At 30.7% G+C, this 12,961-nt stretch overlaps 1 protein-coding gene across 1 annotated transcript; it reads right to left on the reverse strand.

Annotated features, from left to right (window-relative positions):
* Nucleotides 1-1,910: 1,910 nt before the first annotated feature.
* Nucleotides 1,911-12,956, reverse strand: LOC148614064 (vesicle transport protein SFT2B-like). The gene is made up of 7 exons (XM_088587890.1): nt 12,801-12,956; nt 9,990-10,076; nt 9,527-9,609; nt 8,384-8,465; nt 7,746-7,781; nt 6,394-6,485; nt 1,911-5,881 (listed from the first exon to the last, which is right to left on the reverse strand). The coding sequence occupies exons 1-7, from the start codon at nt 12,864-12,866 to the stop codon at nt 5,842-5,844; spliced, it is 486 nt and encodes a 161-aa protein (XP_088444016.1). The 5' UTR covers nt 12,867-12,956; the 3' UTR covers nt 1,911-5,841.
* Nucleotides 12,957-12,961: the final 5 nt, after the last annotated feature.

Genomic DNA, 12,961 nt, shown 5'->3' on the forward strand with positions numbered 1-12,961 from the left:
CATGGGTAGGGGTGGCAATTTTTCATTTAACTTGACTTGGAAAAGTTCAAATACTTAGTACTTGGGCTCATTTTGAAGCTAAGACACTATATTAATGAACTGTATTACACAAAAGCTTGTTTAAACTACGATATTCTGGGGAAAAAAACAATATCGAGTGATAAAAAAGAAATTCTGAAATTCTAAAAATTCCCCTTTTTAAGATTTTATAGTAATTGTCACCCAAAAGGGAAATCTAAGGACCTGAATTGATTAGAAATGTTGGGAACGTCATTACCTTAATTATGAATGCATAAAATATGAGTTCTACGATGTCAGTATGCTGTGAATGAGAATTATGTTTGATACTGAGACCAGTTTTCTAGGGGTAGGGGTAACATTTTTAACATTTTTTTTTAAATCCTTTCTTGAAAAGTAGTTTTTCGTGGTTTATCATGTAGAAAATTAAATTATCAATTGAATGATACTCAAATTGAGACTTCTTAGTTGAGTTACTACTTGTAGAGTCGACTTATGTGACTTTTGATCGAAAAATCGAAAATCCCATTTTTTGATGAATTCTGACTACGAAAATTGCCAAAAATCATCTAAAGAACCCCAGAAGTATAAATTGTGATAATACCAAACAGAAAATACCAAATAAGCCATTTTTACTGAAGCATTAATATTCTAGGGGTTTTGACATTGAACAATATGTGAATTTAAGCGATTTATCGGCTGGGGTAGGGGTACATTTTTTCCATTTTACTCCATAACCCAAAGTGTTACCGCAACTTTCTTGGTATCATTGGAAAACTGGGACATTGGGCTATACGATAATGCCTAAATTGTTCGCTCATGCTATCCCAGGAAGGCTTAGACGCTCGAATTATTAAATCACAAAAATCTTGGCTTTTTGACAAAGCGGGGTACAGATAAAGGCTTATACTGAAAAAGAATCCGAGAATATTCTTTGGCGACAAATTGATTCGGTAATGGGAGGTATAAAGGTACCTAAAAATCATCAGGAAGTTGATGAGTGGGGGGTGGTGTTGCACGGTGGACCCTCCCAGACCATGGACTATTATGTACATAGATTTTGATGTATCTGTGTTGATATTTTCTATTTTGATGCTTCGGTATGTTCCGCCCGATATTTATGTATTTCAAATCCATGGTAACACGGCGTTGACGTTTTATTTTTTTCTCTTCATTTTCATTGGCACCTTTTGATTTGGAATTATGCGCCAGTTCGAGTATATCTAGAACTGATATTCAGAAATCGGTCGATGTCATTACTTATTTGTGTTGGACTATTTAGCTCTAACAGGACTAAACGGCAGATATTTAAAGTCTCCTTAAAAATAAACTTACAGAAAGGCTATCCTTGGTTTGTTGATATGCATACATCATTGTTGTTATGCAAAACTATAGAATTGAATCATTGTGGTTTTACATCCAGAAAAAAATGCAACATCCCGTAGATAGGCATGCCACTCCAAGACTAGTTGTCACTTTATGTCCTATACGCTGTGTGCTTGACAACCAATTTTATAGTCTTGTGTGACTAAGCCTTGGATCTAACTCAACCCTCCCGGACACAAGAAGAGCACAGTCACTATCAATATACAATCGAAGTGGTTTTTTTTACTTCAAAAGTATACAGTTGTAATTGGAAATGCAGATACTGAAAACGTACCAATTTTCTTGGTGTACTTATTTTGGCGATGTTCGTGGTGGACAGCATAGATAATGCTTATCATTTTTTTTTTTGAAAAAGCAAAAATTAATACCCACGAATATGTTCACTTGACAGACATGGTGAAAATTAGCAACCACAAAAATCTACGTTTACAGTACATTGTATGTTATTTGCTGTACAACAATAAAATAACGTACAAGTTTTGTCATAATACAGATAAGCAAAAACATTGTCAAAAATTAAAGTATTTTATTTCACAATCACTTAAGGAGGTAGACCTAGGCAAAGGGAAATATTTCTTGAAATCCATGATATGTTTGTGTCATATTCAAATTCATCAAAGCCTATCAAACTTTCATTTGAAACAGGATGAAATCAGTCCAAATTACTTTGATGCTTACAAGAGATTGATGTAAAATGCTGAATACAAACGTTCCAAAGAGTTGTGTCCCTTACCTTAGGTCTACCTCCTTAATAACAACATTCTCACATTAATATGGTATGCTGCAATATAACTGAAAATGATCAATGGGTTATAAAGTGAAAACAAAATGTTGCCTGACAAGAGTTTTCTCTACATCTCATCAAATATTTCACACAAGAAAATGGCAAGTGAAAATAATTTCCCCTGTAATGACTCGTGATTCTGTAGGTTTAAGAGCTACTGAAAACTGAAGGATATTTTAACTTAAAACTGTTCGGACTGAAAAAAGGGAAGGGTACATTGCTCATAACATATTTCGTAATTAGCACTGACCACGATTTTCAAATTGCCTGTAATATAAAAAAAAGTTGCCATTATCTATGAAGTCTTTATTTAACCACAATTTGTACAGAGGAACTAGGTAAATGAATCAAAAATTAAATTGTAACTCTTCACAATTAAAACTTTAAGAAATTTGAAAATCAAGAAATATTCATTTTTGAAGAGAAAAGAGGATTTCTAATTTATCTTTAAAATATCAAATGAATTAACTTTAGAAACAATGACTTCATACAATTTAAGCTTTTCTATCATAGACAAAGTTTCATGAAGAAACAAAACAATTAAATGGAATTTTAAAAAATTCTAAAACTTTTTTCACAATGATTTCAATGGTATACTTTGATATATAATATTGTCAAATATATTATCAAAAGCTTTGGCACAACACCATAGCAATATGAAGGACGACACACAACAAAAGGCACTTTACAATAGCACTCACTGAGGGTTAAAGGGCATCAAAATAATAGATGGGAAACAAAAAAGTTTAGGCATCACAAAAATTGAAAAATTGAAGAATTTTCTCAGCTTTTTGTGATGTCATGAAATCCAAAGATAATTATTGGAGGTACCATGGGTGTCAAGAATGTTCATAGACTTAAGTATATATTTAAGTTTTGTGTGTAAGGACCAGAGCTCTTCTATTAAAAACATAAAATAACTTTGACTTAACAATTTGTCCAACAAATTATTTTACACCATGGAATTAGTTTCTTTATTATATAAGTTTCCTTAGTAAATTAATTAGGAGTACAATTAAAAATCCATTTACATAACAAATTTTGAAAATACAAATTTTTAAGATATTTACAACATGCACTTTAAGATGTATCTTTATTTTTGATTGGCCAAGTATTATTTTTTGTAATTTCTAATGATATGCTCAACTAAGGGAAGTGTTCACATTTTAAACCTAATTTTATATACATTTACTGTAATAATTCACTTAAAATGGTTATTGTACCCTGATTATATCCTTAATTCTAAAAAAGATAAGGAAAATAAAAACAATTGTTCTTGACATTGACATCATAGTGTGAAAGTGTTACTGTTTGTAGGGTACCAATTTTCAGTCTTTGTTGATTTAGTAAACCCAACAGAATTTGGCACTGATGTGAAATTTTACACATAATTATTATTTAGCATGAATGAAAAATATCAATTATAATAGTCCCTGAACCAATCCATGCAACTGTTTGACAGATTGATGACGGCTGGTGGAATGATTGCTGACAGATTGGAAACTTATGACCAGTGACTAATCCAAACATAGGTTTTGTTCAATGATGAATGATCGATTCATGTAAATTTTAGAATTGCTATTGGAAACAATTCAATAAAGGTCACATCCAATTTATTTTGTAGCTTAATATTAAATCCACATTTTGTATTAATTAACAAAAAATGTAACAGAAAAGTAATTAAATTGATGTCTAAATTTTTATCATTTAGTACATATATGTAAGAGTAATCAAGGGAACCAAGGTTACAGCGATAATCAAAAGAATGTAATCCAGGGACAAAGACCAGACATGGAAAACAGACATACACAACAAAGAACATAAAGCAACTAAAATTATACATACAAAGTAACAAAAGTAAATGAGCAACTCAGACTCCACTAAAAACTGGGAGCAAGGACCAGGTGCACCGGTAGGGTAAGCGTCCTCTGCTTTTCTAGAAACACCCGCCGAGTTGCTCATAAAAAGTCAAGTCCGGGGTAGACAAACGAGGAAAGGAAAACTATGACCCGTTGAATAAATCAGTTTTCATGGTGCTGATGGATACACCATAACGATCCAAAAGTCAAAAACACTAACATAAGAATCCGTAACATATATTTACTGATCAGCAGTCAAGTGATAGAAAGTGAAAGGGATTACCAATTTATTGATGACTGATCAGTGATAGTTGAGTGATCACAATTATAGTTGCACTAATCAGTTCAGGTACTGTAGTTGTCACAACAGTTAGTTCGAACAATTACACTATACATGTATCAATTGTTTTAATATCATTACTTAATAAGCAAAAAGAGCTAAGCACCACAGGTCAACATGAACATATGGCAAGGATGAACGTTAATGGAAGGAATAGGTATAAAAGGTACAAAACTACTACATCTATATCATGTTTATATAAAAAAAAGTTTAAAAAATATACATATATCTGCCACTTATAATTTAAGGGTTGAGGTAATAGAACATCTTGGAAGAAAAAACATTTTGTTTTTTGAAGCACATGTATGAACTACTACAATTTAATACCAGTCTTTATAAACATCAGGCAGGAGGTAAGCTGCACTTTTTAGATAAAAATCACATGACATTGGTTGATTAAAAAAAGGAACTTCCCCAAAAAGTCTGTATGCAGAAAAGACAATAGTTATGTGAAAATATGCCATATGTAGACTTTTTTTGTTCGTTTGGTGGTTTATTTGCACATTTTATCATCTCTACAATTAGTGCTGCAGTGTCTGAATTTTATATGGATTAGTATTCAGTCTGAAGTTTATGAAAGATAAAATTTAAGATTAAAAACACTTTCCATTCAAAGCAATAAGGTTTTTTTTAATTAAGTTGACAATTTCATTATTTTTTTTTGCTTATGAAAGACAAATGTTTACGGATATCAAATCTTTGATCAGAATTGATACAAATTACAGATAAATAGTCTGTAGTCCTACATATTGGCCTCCAAGGCATTGAAAAATTCAACACTGTTTTTTGATAAATTTGGAGTTCATTATGCAATAATGGTGTTAATTTATTCACAATTCATAAACTTCCTGAAGTCTATATGTTGTCAATTTGTATTTGTTTTTTTTTTAGAAACGTATATACATTTTTCTTTACTTTCCCAAAACCAAGAACACAATTTTGCTGCCAAAAACTCGTCTATTAGCAGAATAAAAAAAGGTAAAAGAATTTTGTTTTTGGTTTTAAACAGACTTAATTTTTTTTTCAACAAAAGAAACTTGAAACACAATAAAGTGTGAAAAAATGTATGGTCATCTTTTAACCTATGCCAAAGAAACATCCATACATACCCATGATAATCCCATATGCATACAAATAACGGTCAATGAAAATACACTACAAGAATGTCAAACTATAACAATTAGTAATTCATCATACACACACAGCTCATCCATACACACAATACCATACAATCTCTCACATAATCTAAAATAAGGCTCGAAAGTGAAATGAATGATTAAAACAAACAATTAATAAATAGAATCTTCCATCAAACAAAACCATTAAACAATATATGACACAATGACACTTGATCAATCCCTTTTGTCTGTGCACAGTTATCATCCTTTAAATGGATTTATGCTTTTGGACTTAAAAATATATTTGCTGAAAAATCTCATTTTGAATTGACCTCTTCAGTCTAGACAAGCTGAAAAGCATTTCTTGGCTGCATCCCTGAAATAAAATTTACATAATAAGTGAAAGAAAGGCAACAGTCTTGAAAACAATGGAATTATGCAATTTTGTAAAGTTTTGTACCTAAATAAAGAAAGGCAACAGTCTTGAAAACAATGGAATTATGCAATTTTGTAAAGTTTTGTACCTAAATAAAAATGCCTTAAATAAAAAATAAGTCAGATTCAGGTTTGATTTAGTGTTACGGTGACATGGATCATAAAATTAGATACAAATGAATCTCAGAAATTGATAATACCACATCAAATTCTTCCCATGTAATGATTATTTGTATTATTTCAAAAATTCACAAAGCACTTGTATATTGTTTTCTTGATTAAAAAAATACTATTGTAAAAAAAGATTATTGTTTAATTTGTAAAAGACTAATTCTGAAAGTTTTGGAAAAAAATGGTACTGGATGTGATTTTTTACTTCAGAAATTCAATTGGACAGGATATCTCCAGGTAGGTCAGAAACAGGAAACAAACATATAAATGTGTTGGCCTTACCTGGCATATGGTATATAGGATAGAGAGTACCATGTTAAAGCTAAGAACTGTAATACACAACATAATATTGCCAAGGGAGCACCTTTCTTCAACTGAAATATAAAAAAAATAATACTTGAATTTATCAAAGAGCACTATCGGCTGTTCCATTTAAATCTACATGGAAAGGCACAACATAATATTGCAAAGGGAGCACCATTTTTCAACTGAAAATACTTGAATTTATCAAAGAGCACTAAGGGCTGTTCCATTTAAATCTACATGGGAAGGTACAACATGATATTGCCGAGGGAGCACCATTTTTCAACTGAAATATTGAAAAAAATACTTGAATTTATCAAAGAGCACTAAAGGCTGTTCCTTCAAATCTACATGGGAAAGGGGGATGCCTATTTTCTTATTTTTCTCCTGGTGGGGGTAAACAATATTTGTTTATATGTTGGTAGGAGTATGTTTGATAATTGAATTATATTGGTAGGGATGAAATTTCATCTCTAAAATTCAATACACCTTGGGGTTTTGAGATTTTGATGCTCTGATTTCCCAAAATTTAGTACTAACATGATTTTTTTACCAGATTCATCTTTTTTTTATTTTTTTTTTCTGGTGGTGTGGGTATCTAAAGAATCTATAACATATTGGGTGGGGTTGGCAACATTTTTTATACTGGTGGGGGTCTTTTACAAGTTGCAAAAATTTAAATGGAACAGCCCTTAAAAGATAAAAATCTAACATTCAAGTGAAAACTTAACAGAAGTATTGATGGAAAGGTAAAAAAATAAATTTATCATGAAAGCTCCAGTCAATTATACAAATATTTTTTTATTAAATTTTGTGTTAATCAATTTATACATTGACAGGGAGTAAATGAACAGGTCAACATAAGGCAATTCCAAATTAATTCTCAAGTTGGTTAACATAAAAACTATTTCTTTCGCACATTTCCAGACATAAACATGCACATAGAGTGCTATTGAAAGTCATAAAATATTATTGGGGAAGTGCTTATTTGCTTCTATTGTTATATGACGGTAAAACACTGGACACTACATAAATGTGAATGAAAGGCATTTAATACATTTTTTATCAGAATCAAAATTTTTTGTTAATCACACCAGCGTTATATTTCAGATAGTTAATGACAAAGGACAAGCATTGTATACATTTTTTTTTACTTTGCATTAAACTAACATAGTACTTGAAGATGAGATAAACATAAAGAATACATTTTTTTTTTTTCAATTTCATAACGAAGGCCCACTTATAATTGTCTTAGTTACTGTAAACAAATATCATTACATTCTTTACAATAATAAAAACATTACAATAATTTCTAAAGACAGTATACTTACTGCAAAAGCACAGACTAAAGTGAGCACAAACATCACCTGAAAGTATTCAAAAACATATTAAGTTATGCAAACCAGCACTTGTTCACATCATCTTTTAGATGATTTCTGCGATCAGTCTAATTTTGAGTTGTTTTAAATCAATGAATTGTCCCTTAAGTTGTACCTGTATCAGAATGTCCTTCCAAAAAAATATTGATGACAGTTCAATTTTCGTGTTAGTCAAAATAGCAAAAATAAAACTGCTGTAAACATTTTGCAGTTAACAGTATGCAGCTCACTGACCATTCATAATTTCTATTGACACAAAGTTGATAATGTTATTTGATTTTTGGGTTATTTTGTGAATGGCTGAAATGCGGGCCTCATAATATCAAACTTCAGCAAATGTTGCAAGCAATGTTATTCACTCCAATTCATATCAAAGCACAACAAGTTGGCTAAACAGAAAGTTGGGGAAAATACAAAAAAAAATTCAATGCACAGAAATGGATGTCACTGCTACATAGAATGATGAATTATTCTGCCCATACAGATCAGAAACACAAATAAAAACTGTTTGTAAATTAAAAATTAAATGATAAAAATAAAATGAGTGCAATTTGATGTTCCCACTAAGAAGGCAAAATTTAATGACCTACCAGCACCATAACAGTAGCAATCACTCTGGTTTTAGCAAACATCTTTTTGAGCTGATTCATTGGTCCCATTAAAAAGCATGTGCTGCAAAAGTCCAAAATGAAAAGAATATGAAAGTAGATAAAATAAAACAAGCAACTACATGCACTAATTAATATTCATGTACATGTATATTTTGTGTACTTAGAACATACTTACATGGTCATGCAAAACAATACAATTGAATATCATACATGTTTGATACATTTTTTTTCAAATTACATCCCTTAATACCAGCAAAATGCCTGTATCAATCACAGATATTGCTTGAAGTTTTACATCAATGAGAGTCGTTAAATTGCATATGCATATCATATTCTGTTCATACGTTTCAAAAACTGCATGTGAACATTTTAATGTCAGTCATAAGAAGTGAATTTTTTGGTGTGTATTAGATTTCTTCTTTGGCGGGTATTGACATCAGCCCGTCCTTGTGAAATGCATAAGTTTTGGTCCGTTAACACAATGACATCTGCCAAAACGCACATTTTTACTACACATGATAAATGTATGTACATTTGTAGGTATTTTGTATATGTTCCTGCACACAAAAAACTGCACCAGATGGAGCTCAAAACAAAGATGCAATTTTAGAATAGGTGAAAAGTAACTGTTATTTATATATTAATGCACTTGTGGAATATGATCCACAAGTGCATTAATATAGTAATAACAGTTGCTTCACCTGTTTTGAAATTACATCATTGTTTGTAAAATCAAAAATAACCACAATGGAAAATTTAAGTATTTTCTAATGGGTACTAACTTTAGTGATTTTCATGGTTTGTTCAAATTACCAATTCAAATTCTAAATAAAATGTAAAATATCCATTATAACATGCATGTAGATACATGTAATCTAATGAAATTCAAAAATTCAAAATTCCACATTATAATACAAGCTGGACAAATGGTGAAACTTATAAGCAGGTAACATAACAGTATACAGGATACATTTTGTATATTAATCATGTGCTCAAGCACATATAAAAATTTTATAAAAAAAAAAAAAGAGTAAATTATGATGCACATTATCTTTAGTGTAAGTTACTTGTGCAATGTACAATGTACATGTGTACGAAAATTTAAAAAATTGTTATTCTTACCTGGCTAAAGCTAATATGTTTCCAAATGTGTATAGAACAGCAAAAATAACCAAGCCATTCTTCATGAACAATAAAGCTGTTGACTAAAACAAAAAAAAATCAACTGCCAGTGAAAAGCTCTATCATCATTAGCCATCAGAACTGAAAGTGTTTGTATATTACAATACATTTTGTACATACATATACATATATTTAGGATTTTAGGTTCTATTACTTTTAATTGAATTGCATTCAGTGTACAGCTAATTGGATTTGTATAATACATTTTTTATAATACAAGTCTTTCAAATTTTTTTTAGAAAGACCTTTTTGTCAGAACTCTAAAAATTTTTTGGATAACAAATTTTTCAATATGGTAAGGATTTTGAGACCATTTACTAGATAAAAAAATCATCTTGAAATAAAAAAACTTTTCCACTATCCCTAATACAATTATCTAGTACAGAGCAGCAGAGTAACTTACCAGCACTGACAATATTACACCTAGAACAAAACAGATGATGAAGCCTTTTATTCTTGTTTCCCAGCTGAGTTTGGTGGCATCAGATATCTGAAACCAAATGGTATCTTTAATTTGTCATATAAGTAGCATTTTGTTTAAGATATTGACTTTATCATTATTCTTACAGGTAAGCCTCCTTTTTTGAAAGAAAAATGGAATCACAATAACTGTCACCAAACACGGAAATATGTTGACCCATATAAAGAGGTCATTGCCATTTTTTATAACAACCTGTCAATATCCCGTTCAGCCATTTTTTTAGCAGACAACAATAGTGCAATAAATTTAAAAACGTATTCGGAACGTCTCCGAATTTTTCCAGATACGAATGAAAGTTAATGTGCAAATACCGGGATATATTGCATGCTTTGTTTTCTATTGATTTGAATAGGAAAATATTTATTACTATATAATGTTTGATATAAATGATTCTAATGATGTTGAAGAATTGATTATCTGTCCTTGATAACCATGCTATATCTTATATAGAAAATGATAATCTCTTATATCAAGTAATTTTGCCAAAGAATTTTGTACAAATTATTGATAATACAGAGTAGTGACAATCGTATCTGTACAATGTAGTAGGAGTGCAACAATATATATTGTACAAATGTACCACAATGTATCAGTATTTTGCCTAAAGATATGATACACATCATAGCTGCTAACAATATTGACTTTTTTTAGATTATTTATTCAAACATTAATAACTCATTAAATATTGAATTTACAAAAAAATAACAGTGTATGTTTATGCCGTGTATGAATTTGTGTTCTAGGCTATTCACATTAGCAACCTTATCTGAAAAAAAAAAAATAAACTGACTTAGCCACCAGTCTAATTTCAAATCAGAAATGTGACAACATTTTGTTCACAATATGTATTGTGATACATAAATGTACATGTATAGTAATTCATCCACAATATTGCATTACATATTGTTTGTGGTTCAGCTGCATCGTTGCAGCCCTAATTTGTTGTTTGTAGGAGCAAATAGTTCTTCTTTCCTACATCTGTATACTTCAAAATTTTCAATGTGAAGGCAGGCAAAACCATGTACACTCTTTCAGTGTACATATTTTCAGTATTCCAGGCTTAAAAAAATTCTGCCTTCCATGGGAAAGTTTGATATGAAAACCAATTTCCCACAAATGAGGTCTTTCCGCAAAAAGTGATCTTTCATGCTATCATTTTATTTCTATCATGTTGGCACCTAAATAGGCCCTGGAAATTTGGTGAAATTCATGGTAATGCATCCATTTACTTTTCATTTGACTTTCTAACATAGTAGTCCATTAACAAGTTCTTTTTATTTTATTGTAGGTTGAAAATCAATTTTAAAACATGAATTTTAATTTTGAATGTATATAATAATTTTAAGGGTGTACAGTAAATCATGATGGTGAACTTATATGAATATTATACCATACATTGTACATGGAATGCTGAGCCGATTTGTATCACAGAATATGTTAGTAAACACCTCTCAACCTGACCTTGATAAAATATCTTTCAAAATATATATTCTCAGGATAAATATTAACTCCAAGTTCATATCATATTTCAAAATATAATATCAGGATATATATTGGTCATTGTACAAAAGTTGAAAAAGAATATGTAGTAGTGTCATCCTTTGGTTTGTTGATTTCTGAAGTAAAATTTAAATCTAGTCCTAGTTAATTTAAGATTTCATGTCGATATGTTCCCAGTTGATCTGTCTCCAGTAGATCCATCCCCAAGTGGGTATGTCCCCTTTTTTAAAGTTGATCCATCCCCAGTAATAAACTAGATGCATTATGCATTAGGAATTAATTCAATTAAAATATTAAACATAGACATTAAAAACAAATTATCTGATCCTTTTCTATATGTCTTTTCTCTAACTTTCACAATATACATGAATAGATTATTAGTATCATTAGACCTAAATGAGTACAGTTTAGAGTAATTACAAAAGATCATTACATTACAAAATGAAAAGTAATTTAAATTAGTCAAGTTATTTTTGTATCATTAAAGGGTTATTGTTTTCCACACTTGTTCTTAATCAAGATTTTTTACAAGTCCTAGCAGCATCCATGCCTAAAATACGCTTGATTTAACAAAATAATGAACATCAAACAGTAACTCTGTAAGAAGAACATTATTTGACATTCTGCTCCTTTTTAATTAAAAGAGAATGGAAAACCATGCGCTCTTTCAAATATTTCAATGCTGTATCCATTTGTGTGACTTTGTCCTATAAGATACTAAATAAAATTTCTCCAAATAGCAAGTTTTGGTATATGACGATAAATTTTATATCCATAAATTTATACAATATAATTATTAGAGGGGACAGATCAACTTGGGGAACAGGCTTCACCTGACTTATAATTGTATTTGTTAGAAATAATGCTCAGAGACAACGTCCATACAGCAGCACTTTGCTGTAATGTCATGCCAGTATGATGTCTTGTCTTTAGAGATGCAATAGAAATAGATACAAATCAGACGTCTTTTTCCTAAGCCATATCGCCTTATCGGCATACAGAAATCCGACTCTGCAATTTTCCAACAGTATTCTTAGGGGGGGGGTTGAAACAGGATGTTACCCTCTTTCAGTGCTGCCGTGGCACTGAGTCATATTACTATAACTAGACTGATAGAGGCATCAGTTCAGATTTGGTGTCAGTCAGGCCAGTAAAAATAATATTGGAGAAAAAACCCCTCCCTCTTAAAAAGTGACGAGAATAACGACATGTAAAAGTCAAAAAAAAATTAACCTGTGTAACGATTCCTTGTTCTTCATCTGCATCATCTCCACTGAGAGCTTTCTTCAACTTGTCCATATTTTTACTTCTTTCCTCAAAAATTATCTCGAACAACTCAAAATTTACCAACTTCCGGTGACGAGGAGGAAATTTTTTTTTAATTGCCTCCCTTT

Source organism: Perna viridis, chromosome 6, assembly GCF_037379345.1.
Source record: "Perna viridis isolate PV_CMFRI_1.1 ecotype Kerala chromosome 6, ASM3737934v1, whole genome shotgun sequence".
In the NCBI taxonomy this organism is placed as follows: Eukaryota; Metazoa; Mollusca; class Bivalvia; order Mytilida; family Mytilidae; genus Perna; species Perna viridis.